This window comes from Littorina saxatilis, linkage group LG8 (assembly GCF_037325665.1).
Source record: "Littorina saxatilis isolate snail1 linkage group LG8, US_GU_Lsax_2.0, whole genome shotgun sequence".
Taxonomy (NCBI): Eukaryota; Metazoa; Mollusca; class Gastropoda; order Littorinimorpha; family Littorinidae; genus Littorina; species Littorina saxatilis.
This window is the reverse complement of record NC_090252.1, coordinates 55,942,487-55,962,928: the sequence shown is the minus strand read 5'-3', so window position 1 is coordinate 55,962,928 and position 20,442 is coordinate 55,942,487. Positions and strand designations below refer to the sequence as shown.

General features: G+C 39.2%; 1 protein-coding gene across 1 annotated transcript; it reads left to right on the top strand.

Moving 5' to 3' along the window:
* The first annotated feature begins 1,234 nt into the window (after nucleotides 1–1,234).
* Nucleotides 1,235–19,411, top strand: LOC138973882 (uncharacterized). Its single transcript, XM_070346576.1, has 10 exons — nucleotides 1,235–1,390; nucleotides 2,893–2,970; nucleotides 4,137–4,291; nucleotides 4,894–5,044; nucleotides 6,333–6,410; nucleotides 6,801–6,963; nucleotides 7,288–7,358; nucleotides 9,780–9,839; nucleotides 15,148–15,204; nucleotides 16,972–19,411. Exons 2-10 carry the CDS (start codon nucleotides 2,922–2,924, stop codon nucleotides 17,325–17,327), a joined length of 1,140 nt encoding a protein of 379 aa, XP_070202677.1. The 5' UTR covers nucleotides 1,235–1,390; nucleotides 2,893–2,921; the 3' UTR covers nucleotides 17,328–19,411.
* The last annotated feature ends 1,031 nt before the right edge of the window (nucleotides 19,412–20,442 follow it).

The window sequence follows — 20,442 nt, the reverse complement described above, 5'->3', positions numbered from 1 at the left end:
TTCCCATATTTGTTCCCTAAAATTTGCTTCTCTGTCAATAAGCCTAATTACACACGTTCGAGAAAAACAACGTGGAATCGATTCTGAATCGAGTAAGCCAAATGGGTCCCAAATCCGTTTCGCCCGTTCTGCCGACCTGAAACGCAAAACAAAAGAATTGTGCGCTTCAACTAAATTAATTTCTATACGACTTCATTACTTTCTTGCAACTTATGAACCTTTACTTAAAGCTTTTAAATGGTCTGAAAGTAGTGTTACCGCGTACTTATCGATGCACTCATTCGTTTTATTTTTTCAGCGACGGTCACTTAGTGGTTGCAAAAGGGCTAAGTCTCGCTGGCAACACTGTTTTACACTGCACAGATCGCAACAGTGCCGCTAGTAGTCTACACTTTGTGTTTGATGGTAGAATGGGATATACAGATTACAACACTCGTGGTTTTTTATATGGCTTGTATTTCAGTCAAGACCCAGCGGGAATATCAATCGAGAGCCACTCGCCAGAGGCTCGTGTCTCCCGATGATATTCATCCGCTGGGTCTTGACTGAAATACAAGCCATATAAAAAACCACTCGTGTTGTAACCTATACATATATATATATATATATATATATATATATATATATATATATATATATATATATATATATATATATATATATATATATATGAGGCATTGCACATCGCTCAGACCGCACAAAACATACAGTCCTGGGCCCGCTACACAGCAGCTCACAGTATACGTTTTGTACGTTCAGCGTATACTTTCTGGTGGTATCAGCGGAAAATCCTTATCGGAACTACCAGCTGAACGTATACGGTCTCTTTAGATATATATATTGACGTGACGTCACACGGTATACTGACGAATCGTCGCGTTTGGAGTTGAAAATGGCCGACGTCCGCTTCGGGTACCGAATCGGCATTTTCAGGCAATTTTACATGTTTGCAACACTCCTACCGTTTGGTAAACAGTAGTATTAGCTTTACACTTTATATTTTATACAATAGAAGTGTCTTAATAACCTCATTCTATCAAAACAACCTTTTACAGAGCTAAAAAGGGGAGGTAATTTTTGCAAAGCCTCACTGAGTAGCCTGCCCCTGCCCCCCCCCCCCCCCCCATCTCCGATTGAAATTTGATATTTTTAAACCTATTTCGTTTATTTAACTCAAAACATAAACACAGGGTAAGTTGACACAGCTGTCAGACTGTTTAACTATCTTCTACGTAGAAATCGAATCGCAATCTGAAATGTGAAAAGCAGGGTGCCTTATTATTCTTTTTCGAAAGAGTCCTGTGTGGTAGACCAAAGGGAGATCACTCCATATGCCCGTTTCAAGGCGCGAGTTTTCCACAAGAAACGTCTCGACGGATTCACACTCACAGTAAGTTTGTTTAAATCTTTGCAATTCGATTGATTGATGTGTCAGAGTTTAATTCTGTATGTAGCTATTGTTTTTACAAGGGCCGGTTTAGTTGCTGCGTCGAGGTAATGAAAACCCGTGTATGTTCTAATCTTCTATTCCGATCTTGACTGGTAAAACTAATACTAGTATGAGTATGATGAGTCTTGAGTCTGACATGCTTTTCTACATCAGTCCAGGGTTCCACATCACGTAGAATTAAGGGTATAATACCCTTTGACCCTCCAAATCACGTACGAGATGCTCTCTGAAGAGGTATAAATACGTAACTGTTTTCTCTGTGAGCGCCTAGCCACAAGCATGTCATGCCTTAATTTGACTTTTTTTTAAAGAAACACTGGTCTAGAAATGTACCTACAGGATATCAACCCACTTTTGTTTGACATAGACTATTTCTTTCCCACTTAACAGGAACCACACTGGGGGAGTGCATAAAAAAAAGTCTTCAACTCCAATCTTCAATAACGTTTATCCTGGACTATGAGTGTGATTGATAGACTCATAGTGATACACTCACTTTGCTGAAATATCTCTTGCCGTAACCGGCACGGTTGGCCTAGTGGTAAGGCGTCCGCCCCGTGATCGGGAGCTCGTGGGTTCGAACCCCGGCCGGGTCATACCTAAGACTTTAAAATTGGCAATCTAGTGGCTGCTCCGCCTGGCGTCTGGCATTATGGGGTTAGTGCCAGGACTGGTTGGTCCGGTGTCAGAATAATGTGACTGGGTGAGACATGAAGCCTGTGCTGCGACTTCTGTCTTGTGTGTGGCGCACGTTAAATGTCAAAGCAGCACCGCCCTGATATGGCCCTTCGAGGTCGGCTGGACGTTAAGCAAACAAACAAACAAACAAATCTCTTGCCGTTGTTGACGTAAAAGTTCTTCAGTATAAATATATGATATATATAGAGAATACTACATGGCTTGCTGTGTCGTACCAGATTTACATGAGTTGTTTTTTTAAATATTGAACTGCGAGCGAAAGCGAGCTGTTCACTATTTGAAAAAGCAACGAGTGTAAATCTGGTACGGAACAGCATGCCATGTAGTATTCTGTTTATCCTACATACTGTACTTACGTGTATTTTACTGAAAATGTCCTGCATTCGAGGCAGCTAAATTGAAGACGCTTGTTTTAGAACCTCGATCTCTTCTAAAGCCTCGTGCAATCTATTACGTCAAAGCAAAGAAACGTCACTCTGAAAGTGTGGCGTGACGTGTTAGTTCTAAAGATTCATCGAGGGTAATAAGCGAGCGCAATTTGTGTTTCTATAATAATGTTTGTCTCGGTGACTTTGGCATCATAAGCAGTGGAAAAACAGGTCCCTGCCAGACTTGCTTGACATGACCTCATTTACATGATATACACACGTGTGATTTGAACGATTATTATCTCACGGGTGTCTCTCTCACGTATGTAGGATAAAAATTGATAAGTATACATTGTGTGTCACTTTGTGTTTCAGATTACCTGCAGATAAAAAAAGCTGTCAAGATGCCCCATCATGCATTCCATGTGTTTATGTCTAGTCAATTAAAGAACGGTATGAATTTTTTTATTTCTTTATTTTTTTGTGGATAAAAATGAAGTTTATAAGCAATCAGCTTGTCAACCGAAGCTGCTATAAATCATCAGGTGTCTAAAACCAAAAGGCGCTGACTTTTTAAAAAAATTTTTTTACGTGTCCAGGGATGTTCACATCCTCGGCTGGCCAATGACAATTCTAGTCAAATCAACCCTTTTGGTTGTAGTATTCAGTTTTAAAGACATTTAAACACTGCAGATCAACTGTGGTACGTACCGGGCCAGCAAAATTTCCGCCGGGCTATTGACTTTAAACCACAAAAAGAACATAATTGAACCGATACTTTACTGGGTGGTCTCCCTTTTATTGAATTGCATAAATATTTTCTTCACAAAAACCATGTGCATGGCGCCATGATGTTCTTTTTTCAAGTTTCCTTTTTGGGAGAGGCACCCCCGGAATCTGCGTAGCGGTATTGTGAACCGTTCACGGAGCTGTCTCACCCTGAAATACCGATCCTGAGCCGGTGTGGTAACTCTAGGTCGGCCTGACCTTGGTCTGTCCTGTACACTTTAAGTGGCATTTAAAAGAGCTCCATTCATGCACATACAGTTTGTTGGGACACACCAACATGCCTTGCAACATCTTCATTAGTTGTACCTGCTTGCAACCGGACAATAGCATTATGGCACTGGGCTTTAGTCAGTCGTGGCATTTTCCGCACCTTAATTGCAGGCGCGGGGTCACAGAATTGCGGTTGATATGGCTTTCTCATCTCTGCCACTTGAGGCTTAGACAGAGGCAAAAACATCACGGCGCCATGCACATAATTTTTGTGCAGAGAAGATTTTTGCAATTCAATAAAAGGGCGACCACCCAGTAAAGTATCGGTTTTATTATATTCTTTTTGTGGTTTAATGGTTTGCAACAATGCAACTGACAAATTTCAAACTGAATTTTGGTGCTTTCCTCTAACATAATTATTTGACAAAAATCAATGTTTACCTGTGTCAAGTTTCTTTTTTGGGAGAGAATATATATATGTACGTAGATAAAGTAGAATTCCGTGTTAAAACAATGACAAGTATGAGTGAACTGCAGTTATATTACAGACACAACATAGATAGATAACAACGTTGATATTGTCAAGAACCATTGATTCATTGTTCAACACTATGTTTTAGCTCAAGGCTCCCGCGCTGAAACCTTCAAAGAGGGTGGATCAAGGTGGAAGAATGCTTCCCCTGAGGAAAAAGAAGCGTGCAGGGTGAAGGCTGCTGCAATGAACGCGTCAAGCAAGGCAGACCACAACAAGCTGAGAGACAAGCTTCGGAGTGTGGTAAAGTATTTTTACGTTTCAGATGTGGATTGCACGAAACAGATTGCTAACAAATTTCAGTAAGTGCAACTTCCATGGAGACCATTGCAAACGCCTACAGGGCTAACACCTTTCCCGTTCTCAATGGAAATCCATTTTTTGAAAACTTATAAAACCAGAGAATCCGGTTTCTAAAAAAAGAAAAAAAAAGGTATTATTTTCATGCATTTTGGTACCAGGAAAGGCTGTTCCTTAAGAAAAGAAACAATATTTAAAAAAAAAAAGGGGGGGGGGGGATTTGATCATCCCTGTACTGTAACTGTAAAGTGGAAGCTTCCTTTACCTCTGTGATTATGTGGAAAAGCAGGGTATCCAAGTGGTCAGCGCCTATGAGTGATTGTAGTTTTCCTGTCATGTTGACCATGCATAAATACCAATGTTGGATAAAACAGAAAAAAACTCAATCTGAAAAGAAGAGAATGCTGTGAAAACTTGTGATGCTCAATTTTTGATACAATTGACCATGTATGTGTCTGCATGTGTAAGAAACAAAGAACAGGGACGTGCTGAATACACAGTGTTATTGATGTCTTCATACGTGATTATTTCTTTCTTTTCCCCAGTTAGTTGACTTCAAGAACGCTGGATTGGACACTTGCGTCTTCCTGTATGAAAGGGAGAAGGCCAATCCAGCGTGCGAAATGTATGGTGACGGGGCCATTTTCAAAGTCCTCAAGGATTCCAGAATTCTCAGCAGAGAAATAGCCTCAGCCTGTAAGAATATAATTATCAGCATTTCACTGTGTTTGTGTTTATGTTAAAGGCACAGTAAGCCTCCCGTAAACCATCACAGATATGGTCAGGCTCTTACACACAGTACAAACACCCTTTCATTTAAACACTCACCGATTGAGAACATCCTAGGTGCCCTCCGTAAAGAGCGAACAATTTTCAAAGAATTTATTTTTGCGTGGTTTATCTTACCCCTGAGCCATCGTGAACCCGTGTGATCCAGTTTCCCTTTTTCACAATGTAGTCGTCAGTTAGTCATTTGAATGCGACTCGATGTGAGCTTATCTACAATAGCACGTTTTTATGCACGAAACAAACGGCTGTGGTTCACAAGAACTCTAGCGATGGCTTTTGACTGTTGAGAGGAACGGCGATATGTACTGATAAACCGTCGTCTGCTACGACCCTTGCGTGACCCTGCTTCCGGGCTTTTCTGAATGAGACGCGAAGGGAAGTAACTCATTTTTGACAATCTGCAAAATTAATTATTTAAAAATTGCTCGCTCTTTACGTAGGGCACCTAGGATGTTCCCGTTTGGTGAGCGTTCAAATGGAAGGGTGTTTGTACTGTGTGTACTATAAAAGCCTGACAGTAGTTTACGGGAGGCTTACTGTCCGGGCGTGATTTCCGGTATTGAATATTCATAACAGCCAGCACCAAAACGAGGCGCCATTATTGGTAAAAGCTAAGTCCACGAAAATAAATTCTTTGAAAATTTCTCACGCTCGACAGAAAGCAGCCAGGATGTTCCCGTTCGGTGAGCGTTCAAATGGAAGTATGCTTGTACTGTATGTAGACGCTCGGGGAGCTCTGTGATGGTTTACGGGAGGCTTACTGTGCCTTTAATCAACTTAAATTATTATGAGAAAAAAAAAGATGGTGCTTGATGTGCCTTTTATCATTTGTTTTAATTGTTGGGTCAAATTGTTACTTTCTTTATGAAGCAAACTGTGTGATAGTGTTGATATATTTAGGTAGTTCATCAAGACAGCTACATTGCTCACAGAACTGGCATCATTCATTACAATTTATCCCTCTGGGGGATAAAAATCTTATATGTTTTCCAGCTGTATACCTGGTTCCAAGTTAATATATATTCTGTTAAATTAAACTGATGCAGCTGTCCAGCAGGTTAGCAATGCTGTTTATGTTCCAACACCTGCTGAGAAAATAATTAGAATTGCTGTGTATTTTGGGGGTAAATCCCAAACTCATTCTGGTGTGTGCACCAGTTGTAAATGTTCATGTTATTTTTCTTTCACGTTGCAGATACATGCAAGGTGACAACAGCTCTGCCACCTAGCCTCATGAGGGAAAAGGTTCGAGCACATTTGAACCTTGCCACAAGTAAGACTTTTTCTTATACCCCGACCCACTCACCACCAACACGCGAGTTCATCGTAGTTCACAATTTCTTGCGGAAATTATTACTGGCTCTTAATGATCACTCAAGATTACGTGGGTTTAGCTTTAGGTCATGGGAGTTTAGGAAAACACACGTGTGAACACTTCCACTGATCAGCAAGCCATTGGTGGCAATTTGTGGCTCTGATGTTTATATTATTGAAAGAAAACGATTAAGCGCATGCTGCATAACATACACATCAGAGTAAGTTGTAATCTGGATCACAATAAAGCTGACATGTTGACATGAGAGCAACAAACACAAAATAATCTTGAAGAGTGTATATATTTATCTTTCAGCTGTTTGGATTGATGTACTTTATGTTGTTTCAGGGGCCTGTCCTGGAATGGGGAGCTGTTTCCCTTACAAGGAAGTCCACAAGAAGGAGGTCAAAGCGCATGGCTGGCCTGAAGGCGTAAATGTGCGCGACCCCAGCTCCATGGGGAAAAAAGATCTACTGGCCTTGCTAAATGCAACCATTACTTTGGAGAAATGGTATGTGATGCATTGTCTTCCATTTTCAGTTTGGTACATACCTGAAAATGTCTTGGAGTACAATGCACTTAAGAGTGGTACTGTGTTTGTTTGTCAGAAGGTATAAAAGGCATATTGTGTAGCCCCTTTAGCCATTACTTTGAAGAAGGAAAACCACTAGAAGCATTTAGGTAGCGGAACACAAGGAAAGCACTTTGTATTTGACTGTTAGATTTATACTTTTTCTTGTGGAATGTATTAATTTAAGCGTCAATGTTTGAAGAATTAAGGTATTCCTACATACTGTGTCTTTTCCTGTAAATGTAACGTAAATTTCTGCTACAGTGCTGTTGACTCCGTTGAGCCTGCTGTGCCTGGAGTCAGCGGGTTGCTACGTATATATGGACAAGAAAAAGGTATGGAAGGTTTAGTGTTCTTTGTGCAAGTGACAAGTACCTTTTTTGTGTGGAAAAGTTTAACTCTTTTGCTGCCTGTAGGATGTCAGCTGACGGCCTGGGTAACTTGCTTTAACGAGCAAAACTTTTCTTTACTTTAAGGCACAGTAAGCCTCCCGTAACCATCACAGATACTGTCAGGCTTTTACACACAGTACAAACACCCTTTCATTTAAACACTCACCGCTTTAAAACATCTTAGGTGCCCTCCGTAAAGAGCGAGCTAATTTCAAAGAATTTATTTTTGTGTGGTTTATCTTACCCCATAGGCATTGTGAACCCGTGTGATCCAGTTTGCCTTTTTTCACAATGTAGTCGTCAGTTTGTGATTTCCAATGCGACTCGCTGTAAGCTTATCTGCAATAGCACGTTATTATGTACCTCTAAATCCAAACACAACAGAGGGCTGCAATTCACAAGAACTCTAGCGATGGCTTACGACTGTTCAAAGGAACTGGTACTATGCAGAACCGTCGTCTGCTTCGAGAAAGATGTTTTGTGTTACACGTTTCCGGGCTTTTCTTTTTTCAAACTTTCAAAACTTTTAATTGTACTAATCTTGTCTTGATGAAAAATTCTTTTATGATTTGAGAATGTTTGTGTAACAAGCTGTCAATTTGTTATTTAGATTTTAAGTTAGGTCTAGCGCCAAAACGCACCGTTCGATTTTGTTAACAGACAATCAGCAAAAATCATTCTTTTAAAATTGCTCGCTTTTTACGTAGGGCACCTCGGATGTTCAAAAGCAGTGAGTGTGTAAATGAAAGGGTATTTGTACTGTGTGTAAAAGCCTGACAGTATCTGTGATGGTTTACGGGAGACGTACTGTGCCTTCAACAACAGCAGAAGAAGAACAAAAACAAACAATGTGTATGTGGAGTATTCATTTTTACATCATGGTCACACTGTTGTCAATTAAGTTAATATTTTTCTCAGTTGTGTCTTTATGATTACTCCAGAGGCAGGGAAATAGCTCAATCGGTAGCTGCGCTTGTTTCTAAACCAGTTATCTCTATCGGCGTGCATCTAATACCCATGTTTGAGGAAGGATTTATATGACATTATGAGTCTACTCCATGCAGACTCTCGTCGTGTCCATATAATCTTGTGTGCACATATGCGCATCATAAAGGAGCTAAATTTACAGCGAAAGTATCAGGGCTTGGAAATATAAAAACATGCATGTAAGAAAAATAAATGTACTTAAAGGCAACTTGCTTTTCCATGTGAAAACAGTTCAGATTTCCATGAGGGTAACCTCACAGGATTATAAGAAATCTTATCCTAATCTTATGCTTTTCATTTTTACATTTAGTCAAGTGTTGACTAAATGTTTTAACATAGAGGGGGAATCGAGACGAGGGTCGTGGTGTATGTGCGTGTGTCTGTGCGCGTGTGTGTGTGTGTGTAGACTAAACTACTGGACCGATCTTTATGAAATTTGACATGAGAGTTCCTGGGAATGATATCCCCGGACACTTTTTTCGTTTTTTCGATAAATACTTTTCATGACGTCATATCCGTCTTTTGGTAAAAGTTGAGGCGGCACTGTCACACACTCATTTTTCAATCAAATTGATTGACATTTTTGTAAAGCAATCTTCGACGAAGGCCGGACTTCAGTATTGCATTTCAGCTTGTTGGCTTAAAAACTAATTAATGACTTTGGTCATTAAAAATCTGAAAATTGTAATAATTTTTTTTTTTTATATAAACCGATCCAAATTTACGTTTATCTTATTCTACATCATTTCCTGATTCCAAAAACATATAAATATTTGGATTAAAAACAAGCTCTGAAAATTAAAAATATAAAAATTATGATCAAAATTAAATTTCCAAAATCGATTTAAAAACAATTTCATCTTATTCCTTGTCGGTTCCTGATTCCAAAAACATATAGATATGATATGTTTGGAATAAAAACACGCTCAGAAAGTTAAAACGAAGAGAGGTACAGAAAAGCGTGATATGCAGCACAGCAAAACCACTAACGCGCTGAACAGGCTCGTCAGTTTCACTCCGTTATGCACAAGCGGCGGACTACGGTCATTGTGAAAAAATGCAGTGCGTTCAGTTTCATTCTGTGGGTTCCACAGCTTGACTAAATGTAGTAATTTCACCTTACGCGACTTGTTCCTTGTTTCTTCTTTTTAATTAACAGAATGTCAATACTGACAGTTCTAATTTTTGTATTGGTTGAAGAAACTGTGGACATCATTATTCATGATTTCAGAATGAAGATTACTACAAAACGTTGACACACATCCTTTTCCTGTGTTTAGTCAGGACGGCATACCAATTAGTTCTTGGTACATGGAGTTATTGTGTGGATATGTGCACCGAAAGAGATGTAACATGTATATTGTGTATTATTTTCAGAAGAAGCAAATGCTGCTGCCAACATAACAACACTTCAGGAAGAAGCGTTCATAACAGGAGGTAGGTGTTTGTATGTGTGATGAGTTAGGTGGCAAAGAAGAGTTGGTTACTGTAAGTTTGAAAATGTATGCAGAAAAGATAATGCAAACAGCATAATTATATATCAGATTTGGTGTATAAACTCTTGAGCCTTAGATAAGTTATGTTAAAAGTGTACCCTTAGCAAACAATTGTACAAGGATTTGCACACAATGCAACTACCAATTATGGCCAACAGTCAACGAAAGAGTAGACTTTTCTGCAGAATACAGTCGGGCCCGCTTATAAGGAGCGCTCTGGGACGAATTTTTTACTCCTTATAACCGAGGTTCCTTATTACAGAGCTCTCAGATGTAAGGAGTAACCCAAGCCCAACTACCTTATAAGCGGGCTTCTGCATTTTCAGTGTCAGTATTAGCAATTCTTCTTCTTCTCTCTCTCTCTCTCTCTCTCTCTCTCTCTCTCTCTCTCTCTCTCTCTCTCTCTCTCTCTCTCTCTCTCTCTCTCTCTCTTAATAAATATTTATTTATTTATTTAGAGAGAGAGAGAGGAGGGGGGGGAGTTTTGTACTGAGGAACCGGTAGAACAAAACTATAGAATCGAACCTTACCTTGAATCTGAAAACCATTTAGGCAGATTTTCATCTGCAGTTTAGCAGTGCGTGACCAATTCCGCGATAAAGAAATAACAGTCTGGAATAGTAAGACCTTTTTACCTTGCACAAGCTTTTTACAACATCTGGAGCATGTTCCACGCCTCTGATCGCCTTTACTTCTGCAATCTGGACAAACATTAAATCTGATGTGTATGCTAATTGCTATGCAGGAATCATGAAATACAATACCATTTATAAAAAAAATTATAAAAAACTATAGGAGCCACGAACTGCGCCGGATGGCTTGCTGATCACTTGAAGTTTTCATACGGCACTTGTGTTTGTACAGAATTCTGTTTTTTTCATAAATATTGTCATGGAATTGATAGGATTCCTAATTATGTACACGTAGTGCAAGCTGTCTTGAAGCAGTCAAGCTATACACATGCTTTGTAGTGCAATATGTATTTATCCAGCTGGCATTCTGTGACTTCATTAAGACAAACTTGTCTGATTCCTTATAGTAAAACATGTTTCCTTGATGTTACTTTGCAGAAGAAGCAACTACTGATGCAGCTGAGATAAGTCATGCAATGCTGACTGAGGCTACAAGTAGGGAGATTGTGTTGCATGAAAATCTAAATACATGTACAACAGATATTGTAGAAGGCATATACAGTATAGACCGGATGTATAAAACACCGGATGTATGAAAGTCTGGATGTATGAAAGGGGTAGGCAGGGTCCCGGCAGAAGCTACTCTTTGTTATTACTTAGAATTTTCCGGTTGTATGAAAATCGGATGTATAAAAGTCCGGTTGTATGAAAGCAAATCTCTGGTCCCGAGCAGCACAAATGCGTTGTTGCAAGACCGGTTGTAAGAAAACGAAAGTAGACCCAAGTCACCAAATGAGGATGCCCTGAAAACTTCCCCACCAACTGATTTTTATCCAGATTCTACAGCTGTCAACGAGTTGTTCTGTTTAATTTGTTTCTCCATTCCATCATTTTTTTTAACCTGTTACAAATTCGTCACGAAGACCCATAAAAGCCCAGAAGGCATTTTTGTTACATTTATAACCAGAGACATTGGTCAAGGATGTGAATCAGTTGTTATCTTTTTATGTTTTTTTTTATGTTGTTGTATTTTATGTTGTTGTATTTTATTTTGTTGTATTTTATGTTGTTGTTTTTATGTTCTTGTTGTTGTTTTTATATTTAGTCAAGTTTTGACTAAATATTTTAACATCGAGGGGGAATCGAAACGAGGGTCGTGGTGTATGTGCGTGTGTGTGTGTGTGTAGAGCGATTCAGACTAAACTACTGGACCGATCTTTATGAAATTTGACATGAGAGTTCCTGGGTATGAAATCCCCGAACGTTTTTTTCATTTTTTTGATAAATGTCTTTGATGACGTCATATCCGGCTTTTCGTGAAAGTTGAGGCGGCACTGTCACGCCCTCATTTTTCAACCAAATTGGTTGAAATTTTGGTCAAGTAGTCTTCGACGAAGCCCGGGGTTCGGTATTGCATTTCAGCTTGGTGGCTTAAAAATTAATTAATGACTTTGGTCATTAAAAATCTGAAAATTGTAAAAAAAAATAAAAATTTATAAAACGATCCAAATTTACGTTTATCTTATTCTCCATCATTTGCTGATTCCAAAAACATATAAATATGTTATATTCGGATTAAAAACAAGCTCTGAAAATTAAATATATAAAAATTATTATCAAAATTTTTTTTTCGAAATCAATTTAAAAACACTTTCATCTTATTCCTTGTCGGTTCCTGATTCCAAAAATATATAGATATGATATGTTTGGATTAAAAACACGCTCAGAAAGTTAAAACGCTATGCAGCATAGCGTAACCACTACCTCGCTCTTCTTGTCAATTTCACTGCCTATGCCGTGAGCGGTGGACCACGAGTATACGGTCTTGCTGCGTTGCATTGCGTTCAGTTTCATTCTGTGAGTTCGACAGCTACTTGACTAAATATTGTATTTTCGCCTTACGCGACTTGTTATGTTCTTGTTGTTGTTGTTGATTTTATCCATTAAACTGATTTTATGTTTAACTCCATTAATAATCTGTTTTGTTTGTCTATTCAGTCATTTTAGCCTGTTATAAATTTGTCATGACTGAAGAGCCATAATAGCCCAGGAAGGCATTTTTTTGTACAATTAGAACCAGAGGCATTGGTCGTGGGTGTGACTCAGTTTTTTTTATGTTGTTGTTGTGCGCGTGCGTGTGTGTGTGTGTTATAAATGTGTGCGTTTTGGAGAGAGAGAGAGAGAGAACTCAGAAAATGTTATTTGCTACGCCAACGGTCATTACAAAGCTTCCACGACCAAAAACATTGTCAAAAGCGCAAAAGGGTTGTGGAGGGAACACACACAATACAGTTGAGCCACACACAAACACACACACACACACACAGAGGGACGGGGTGGGGGGCGGAGAGTGCACGGCCTTATGCAAAGCAGAACAGTTCCTTACACAAACAGTTGCTCTTTCTATCGGTTGTCCTGACTGTGTCAGTGTATGTAAGTACATGTACTTTTCCACTTGTTATTCACAAACCTTTTCTTCTAACAAGGATATGTATCAAAACATTTAAACATAAAAAAACAAATACAAATAAAAAAATGATATGAAAAAAAACCTACTTATATCAGTAACAGACGCGTGGCCGGATGTATGAAAGTCAATCCACAATATTTTCATACATCCGGTTAACCGGATTTAGTAAAGACCGGATGTATGAAAGACAAAAAGTGGGTCCCGACGACTTTCTTACATCCGGTCTCGACTGTACTTGCACTGTAAAGCCTACAACTAATTCTTGAAAATGCCCCCAAAAAATGGGTAGAAAAAAGGAGGGCTTTTCATTGGGAATTAAAGGATATAATTTTGTCACAGGCAATGCAACTGCTTGGCAGTTCACTCTTTCCTATTTGCTGCTAGAAACACAACAGGTTTTTTTGTTTTTTTAACTTTCGCTCAGGTGGTGTCATTTTCATCTGTATTCTATTAGTTCTTGTACTACATAGAAGTTATCACAACGTCTTGAACTGGTTTTTTTCCTTTTGTATCGCACAATTATGCTTAGGAAGAAGGCTAATTCTGTAGATGTGGCAGTGACCTAAAACAGTAAATTAATTGGTATTGATCTTTTCAATGCAACATAATTATTAGATGGCTTGGATCATCAGTGGTTTGCTGTAGGTGTAATTGTGGGATTTTTTCAGATATTGGGGAACTTCTTCACACTTTGCAGAGCCGATCGCAGGAATCCGACAACAGAGGTTTGTGTTTTGTTGCTTCTTCTTTTGTATAGTTATATTGGTGTGTCTGTAAGGAGTATGTTCCCTGGTGTACATATTATTTATTTCTCATTGTGAACTACACTTAATCTGTTGTGTACGTGTTGAAGTTATTTTAATAGCTAGTTAGTAGAAAGTGAGGAAAATAGAAAATTGTCACTAATTTATAAAACCATCTGTTTTGTTGGAGTCGTGGTTAGTCTCCAAATAGATGTTTTCCAGAAATAACAGTCTGGAATAGTAAGACCTTTTTACTTTGCACAAGCTTTTTACAACATCTGGAGCATGTTCCACGCCTCTGATCGCCTTTACTTCTGCATGCAATCTGGAAAAACATTAAATCTGATGTGTATGCTAATTGCTATGCAGGAATCATGAAATACAATACCATTTATAAAAAAAAATTATAAAAAACTATAGGAGCCACGAACTGCGCCGGATGGCTTGCTGATCACTTGAAGTTTTCAATCGGCACTTGTGTTTGTACAGAATTCTGTTTCTTTCATAAATATTGTCATGGAATTGATAGGATTCCTAATTATGTACACGTAGCAGGGATGTTGCTACAAATTCATACCTATAGGACAAATGTCCTGAGTTCTTCAGCATCAATAGGACATTTGACCGCTTTCAGAAAGTTTCATAGGACATTATGAATTTGCGCCAAACAGCTTATAACATTCCATGGAATTGTTCCAAAGTCATGCGCCCACACACACACACACACCCATGCGCGCGCGCTGTAGAACACACACATAATATAGTAAATACATCAACACAGTGTGCGTATAATGTTGTATTTGTTTTGTTTCAAAGAAACCACAAAAAAGAAACCAACATGAACAACTTCAGAGCCGCTGGAGTTGTCTCCCGTACTCCTGTAGCATGCACTGATCTATTCTAAAAATAATCCACTATTTTTAGATCAGTGCGCTGCACCGAGACGGTTATAAATACCCAAACGGCGCATACCGCAAACGGTTCGGGAATTCCCGACAAAAGAAAAGATCCGCACGCGGCACTGGCAACTTCAGTGTCAGCTGAACACGAGAGCGTTCGGTCTTTTAGAAGATTTGTATCTTGAAATGAAAATTAACGAATATCGCGCTGTCCGAAGGAATGGAGTACATATCGGACAATGACCACGCTCAGGCTAAAACGATAGGACATCTGACCGACATGCGGCAATGTGAATCGGACATTTGGGGATTTTCATCAATAAATGTCCGATGTCCGACACCTAACGACATCCCTGACGTAGTGCAAGCTGTCTTGAAGCAGTCAAGCTATACACATGCTTTGTAGTGCAATATGTATTTATCCAGCTGGCATTCTGTGACTTCGTTAAGACAAACTTGTCTGATTCCTTATAGTAAAACATGTTTCCTTGATGTTACTTTGCAGATGAAACAACTACTGATGCAGCTGAGGTAGATCATGCACTGCTGACTGAGGCTACAGGTAGGGAGATTGTGTTGCATGAAAATCTAAATACATGTACAGTGGATATTGTAGAAGGCATATACTTGTACTGTAAAGCCTCCAACTATTTCTTGAAAATGCCCCCAAAAATTGGTAGAAAAAAGGAGGGCTTTTCATTGGGAATTTAATAATACAATTTTGTCACAGGCAATGCAACTGCTTGGCAGTTCACTCTTTCCGATTTGCTGCCAGAAACACTAACATTTTCTTTTGAAACTTTTGCTCGGGTGGTGCCATTTTCCTCTGTATTCTATTAGTTCTTGTTAACCCGTGATTTGTAAAAATGTAAAAATATTTTACAAATCACGTCGAACCTAAAACCGCGATTTGTAAAAATGTAAAAATGAAAAAATATCGCATTCCACAAAGTAATGCATGCCTTTTATTATTATTATTTTTCTTGTTTAGAGCCTCTACGCTGAGTGGTGGGGGTGGTTTTAGTTCCACATCCCATTTTGGTGCAATCCCATTTTGCCACCGTCCCATTTTTTGCCCCATCCCATTTTCGCGACATTTCACAAGCCAAACGTCATTTTACTAACATGTCATAACAATAGCGCGACATCCCATTTTGACACCATATCCCATTTGGCCGCCATGGCGTTTCACCGCATTCCATTTCGCCCCCATCCCATTGTTGCGACATTTTACAAGCCAAGCGTCATTTTACTACCGTGTCATAACAATTGCGCAACATCCCATTTTGACACCATCCCATTTGGCCGCCATCCCATTTTTTTATTTATTCTTCTTGCCAAGCCTCACTATACTACTATACTGCGTTATTCAACTAGGAAGACATTCCGTTTTCGCCAAATCCCAATTTTGCCACAATCCAAAATGTCGCGAAATAGGGATGGCGGCGAAATGGGATGACGGCAAAACGGCATGGCGACAACATGGAATGTGGCGCTAGTGGTATGACACGGTGATAAAATGACACTTGGCCTGTGAAATGTCGCGAAAATGGGATGGGGGCAAAATGGGATAACGGCGAAATGGGACTGCGCCAAAATGGGATGTGGAGCTAATGGTACATGACATGGTGGTAACATGACACTTGGCCTGTAAAATGTCGCAAAAATGGGATGGGGGCGAAATGGGCTCACGGCGAAACGGGATTGCGCCAAAATGGGATGTGGAGTTAATGGTACATGATATGGTGGTAAAATGACACTTGGCCTGAGAAATGTCGCCAAAATGGGATGGGGGCGAATTGGGATAACGGCGAAACGGGACTAATAGATCCCTTGCCTTTGGGGTAGTGCGACGCTGTGACTGCTAGCTTTCCACTGGGAGGAAGCGACCGGAATTTCCCAACGATGGGACATCCTATATAATGAAAAAAAAATTCTTAAAATTAACAGTCGCGCTACCCCAAAAGTCAAGGGATTTCGTTTTTGTCCCTTGACTTTGGAGATGACAAGAAAATATCGGGCGCAAAAACGTGATTTGTAAAAATTGTTACAAATCGCGAGGCGCGCCCCGTGATTTGTAACAATTTTTACATTTTTACAAATCACGGGTTAACAGTTCTTCTTCTGCATTGAAGTTATCACAACATCTTGAACTGTTATTTTTTCCTTTTGTATCGCACAATTATGCTTAGGAAAAAGGCTAATTCTGTAAATGTGGAAGTGACCAAAAACAGTAAATTAGTTGGTATTGATCTTTTCAATGCAACATATTAGATGACTTGGATCATTAGTGGTTTGCTGTCAGTGTAATTGTGGGATTTTTTTTCAGATATTGGGGAACTTCTTCACCCTTTGGGATTGCAGAGCCGATCACAGGAATCCGACAACAGAACTTCAGATTCTACGACTGCAGGGGAAAGTGGGTCTCGAAAAAGATCATACTACCAATGGGAAGCTGTGGACACAAAAAAGGTTGAGTCATATTTCAAAAGTGACATACAGAAGACTGGGAGAGGTGTGACAGGATCATTGCCTGGCATCAAAGAAATTCAAGCTTTCTTGACAGTGCACGATGTTTTTTGTGGTATTCCACTTGAAAAAAACCAAAAAGTCAGCTTGGTAAGGAGCAAAATATTTAACGAGAGAAAGAAGTTCAGGAGCAAAGTCGCTTTTGACACTGTGTAAATTTCATCTAATTTCATGACTCCCTAAACTCTCAGAGTTCTGATAGAGTTCCAATTTCCCAAAGATTAGGACTATCAGTGTCAGTGGTTATGAAGTGAAAATGATGCAACAACCACTTTTCATTCTCTTTTTCATCCTTTCCTCATCGTGCAGTGTCAAGAAAGCTCTAATTCCTATTAACTCGATGTTCTTTAACTATATTTATACATAAATGCATATTGTAAAGCAGTATGCATTGTTAGATGATCTTCCAGTTGCAGTGTTTAAATGTCGAAGCTGCTTTTCCCAGTTTTACCTAAGAGACCGACTGTATATTGTGTTTTTGTAGTATTGGTAGTATGATCTTCGTGTACACTACATTGCGGTATGCACGTTAAAGATCCCACGATTGACAAAAGGGTCTTTCCTGGCAAAATTGTATAGGCGTAGATAAAAATGTCCACAAAAATACCCGTGTGACTTGGAATAATAGGCCGTGAAAGGTGGATGCAGCGCCTATAGGCTGTTGATCTACTGGCCGATGTGAATGCGTGATATATTTATCACACAGATATGAGGTTCACAAAGATGCAGCAGACTCCCAGGACGAGGATTGAATTTTGAACATTTATGACAGAAAAAGAATGTCCTCTTTGACACCATTATGTTTGTGCATATATTTCACTTTTTGCTTTGTCACCTTCATTTCATCAAGTAGCATGGATGATATTACTATTAAATGTGTGTAAAATGAGCGTGAAGATAGTTTGTGTCAGTGAGGAACCCACAATACTGAGAGAGAAATTGGATTCTCTTCTGCTCATAGGTTGTGTAATAATTAATATGTATTATATATTGATATGCATTTTCTTTATACTGATACATTGGATTCAAATAAGCAAAAATCACTCCAGGGATCTTGATAACACTATTTCAAGCCACCTCACTCGGGTTTACCATGTGTCTACGGCGCGGTTTATCTCCTGAGCATGCGCAGAGGATCAGTATCGGCGCACAACGGCTTGAAAGTGGGGTACACTGTGGTGGCTTGAAATAAAGGTTATCAAAATATCAGGATCCCTGTCGCGATACATGTGGCAGTGGTGTCATCACTGCTAACACTAGTACTATGAGTGAGAGTGGTGAGGAATGTGATTGAAGGATCATGAACATGCTCCTACTGGTGATGTGATGTAGTGATGATGTGTGGGTACCTTAATTCGAATTTTTTGTATTGACAAACTATGCAAACAATTATGTACATGTTATCATACATTTCATTGCATTGTTTGCAGTGTAGGTATTCCTTACTGATTTTGTTCTTTTCTCAGAACATTGTTTACTGTAGATACCTTAAAACGAAGTGAGTTAATTTTCATTTTTCCATGATCAAGGCTTTTATGAAAAACCTGGTGCTGATATGTGTCAGCCAAGATCTACAATGTTTTGGTTCATACTCATAGATTTTTGATGGTCCACTTATGTCTTTTGTATAAATGGAAATGAAATAATCCCATGATCGGTGAGTCATTGGCGCTGCCACGTGTATTATCTACTAAAGTGTGGCGTTCGTGAAGATGTGCATGTGCCTGTGTGTGTTGTACTAGTATAACGTATGCGTACATAGAATGACATTGCGGGTTACCTGAACATTGACAATGACGAAAGAAAGATTGTATGTGTGTGTGTGCGCGCGTGTGTGTGCGTGTGTGTGTGCGTGTGTGTGTGCGTGCGTGTGTGTGACCATGTTTGAATTTATTCGGATTTAGTTCTCTTTCCTTGTTTGTATTATGATTATGTAAGTGTAGAGCGCTCTGGGTTTGTCACCACGAGGTTTACGCGCTATATAATATAAGTAATTGTTATTATTATTATTATCAATTAATATCCCATATATTTTGGTATTGCCGGGTTGGTCAAACATTTCGGATTGAATTTGAAGATTTGTTAAATAGAAGTTTTATATACAGTCCAAATGTTCTTTTTACATTTGACTTTGCAGACCTTATCGATATCAATTTGCCCAGATTTTTTTGTTGTTGATTTTTTTTGAAAGTCACCATGTGACTCTTCAATACAAAATGTCTTACCACATGTTTGATTTGCCTCAAATCTGTGTGTGTGGGTGCGTGTGTATGTGTGTGTGTATGTTCATAAAAACTGTGGAATCGGACATGAACCTACGACAGATGATTAATGATTACACTCAAAGTACAACACTTCATACATTTACATTAACCCTGCAACCAAAGAACAATAAAGACAGTGTTTCAGAGCAGGTAGTTGACATGACATTTTTAGTGTTTTAGTATTGCAAGGAAAGTTTAGAATTCTAGGAGGCGATGTCAAGGTATATTACCACTATCAATTTCACCTGGCATTCACATTGAGTGATCTCACCAGGTTATTAGGATTCACGTTCATTCTAAAACGTCTCGCACACGATCCATCATCTCTGCAAACATGTCGTAACTGGTCAAAGAATTAAGTTCTAATCAAGGAGAAACAAACTTAAGAACGCCCAAATGTACATTTCCTGAGGGACGCATACACAGGCGATAAAACCAGTCGCTGAATGGAGAGAAAAAAAAAACTGAACTCGCCTTGAAGTGGCCTTATAATGCTACCACATAATTCAGGGCTTCCCTCGGACGCCCATCTTCAATGTTAAGAGGGTCTATGGGCGGCCTTAGAGGAGTTTTAGAGAGTTCCAATCAACAAGGCGAGCGAACCAAAAGCCCGATACACTTAATACACATTGTGATCGCGAATAGTGTGAAATGAAGTGACTGTATTCATCAGAATATTCTAATAGAATACATCAACTATAGGGGAAGGGCTCCTAATATGAACCACTTTTTGTTTCATGCTAATAACTAGCTTGTTTTCTTGCGAAGAAGTTTCATTTTGTGTTTGGTAGTCCTTCTCTCTTAAGTGAACCGTTAGGCCTAGTTAGAGTGAAATAGCTTTGATAGACATTTAGCAAAAATTAAATACAGAAAAAATCACAAATGGTCCATATTAGGCGCCCAGGCTCCTAATATGGACCAGTGAAGCGGCCTTCACAAATCACTGTCAAAAGCCCCCTATACTTCAAAATAACATGATACAACTTATTGTGCATGTCAGACTAATT

Excerpts from the sequence above, each read along its gene's own strand:
- LOC138973882 (XM_070346576.1), top strand. The coding sequence starts at position 2,922 with ATGCCCCATCATGCATTCCATGTGTTTATGTCTAGTCAATTAAAGAAC. Across the intron at positions 6,411-6,800 it reads ACATTTGAACCTTGCCACAA|GGGCCTGTCCTGGAATGGGG; the intron begins GTAAGACTTTTT and ends ATGTTGTTTCAG. Across the intron at positions 6,964-7,287 it reads ACCATTACTTTGGAGAAATG|TGCTGTTGACTCCGTTGAGC; the intron begins GTATGTGATGCA and ends TTTCTGCTACAG.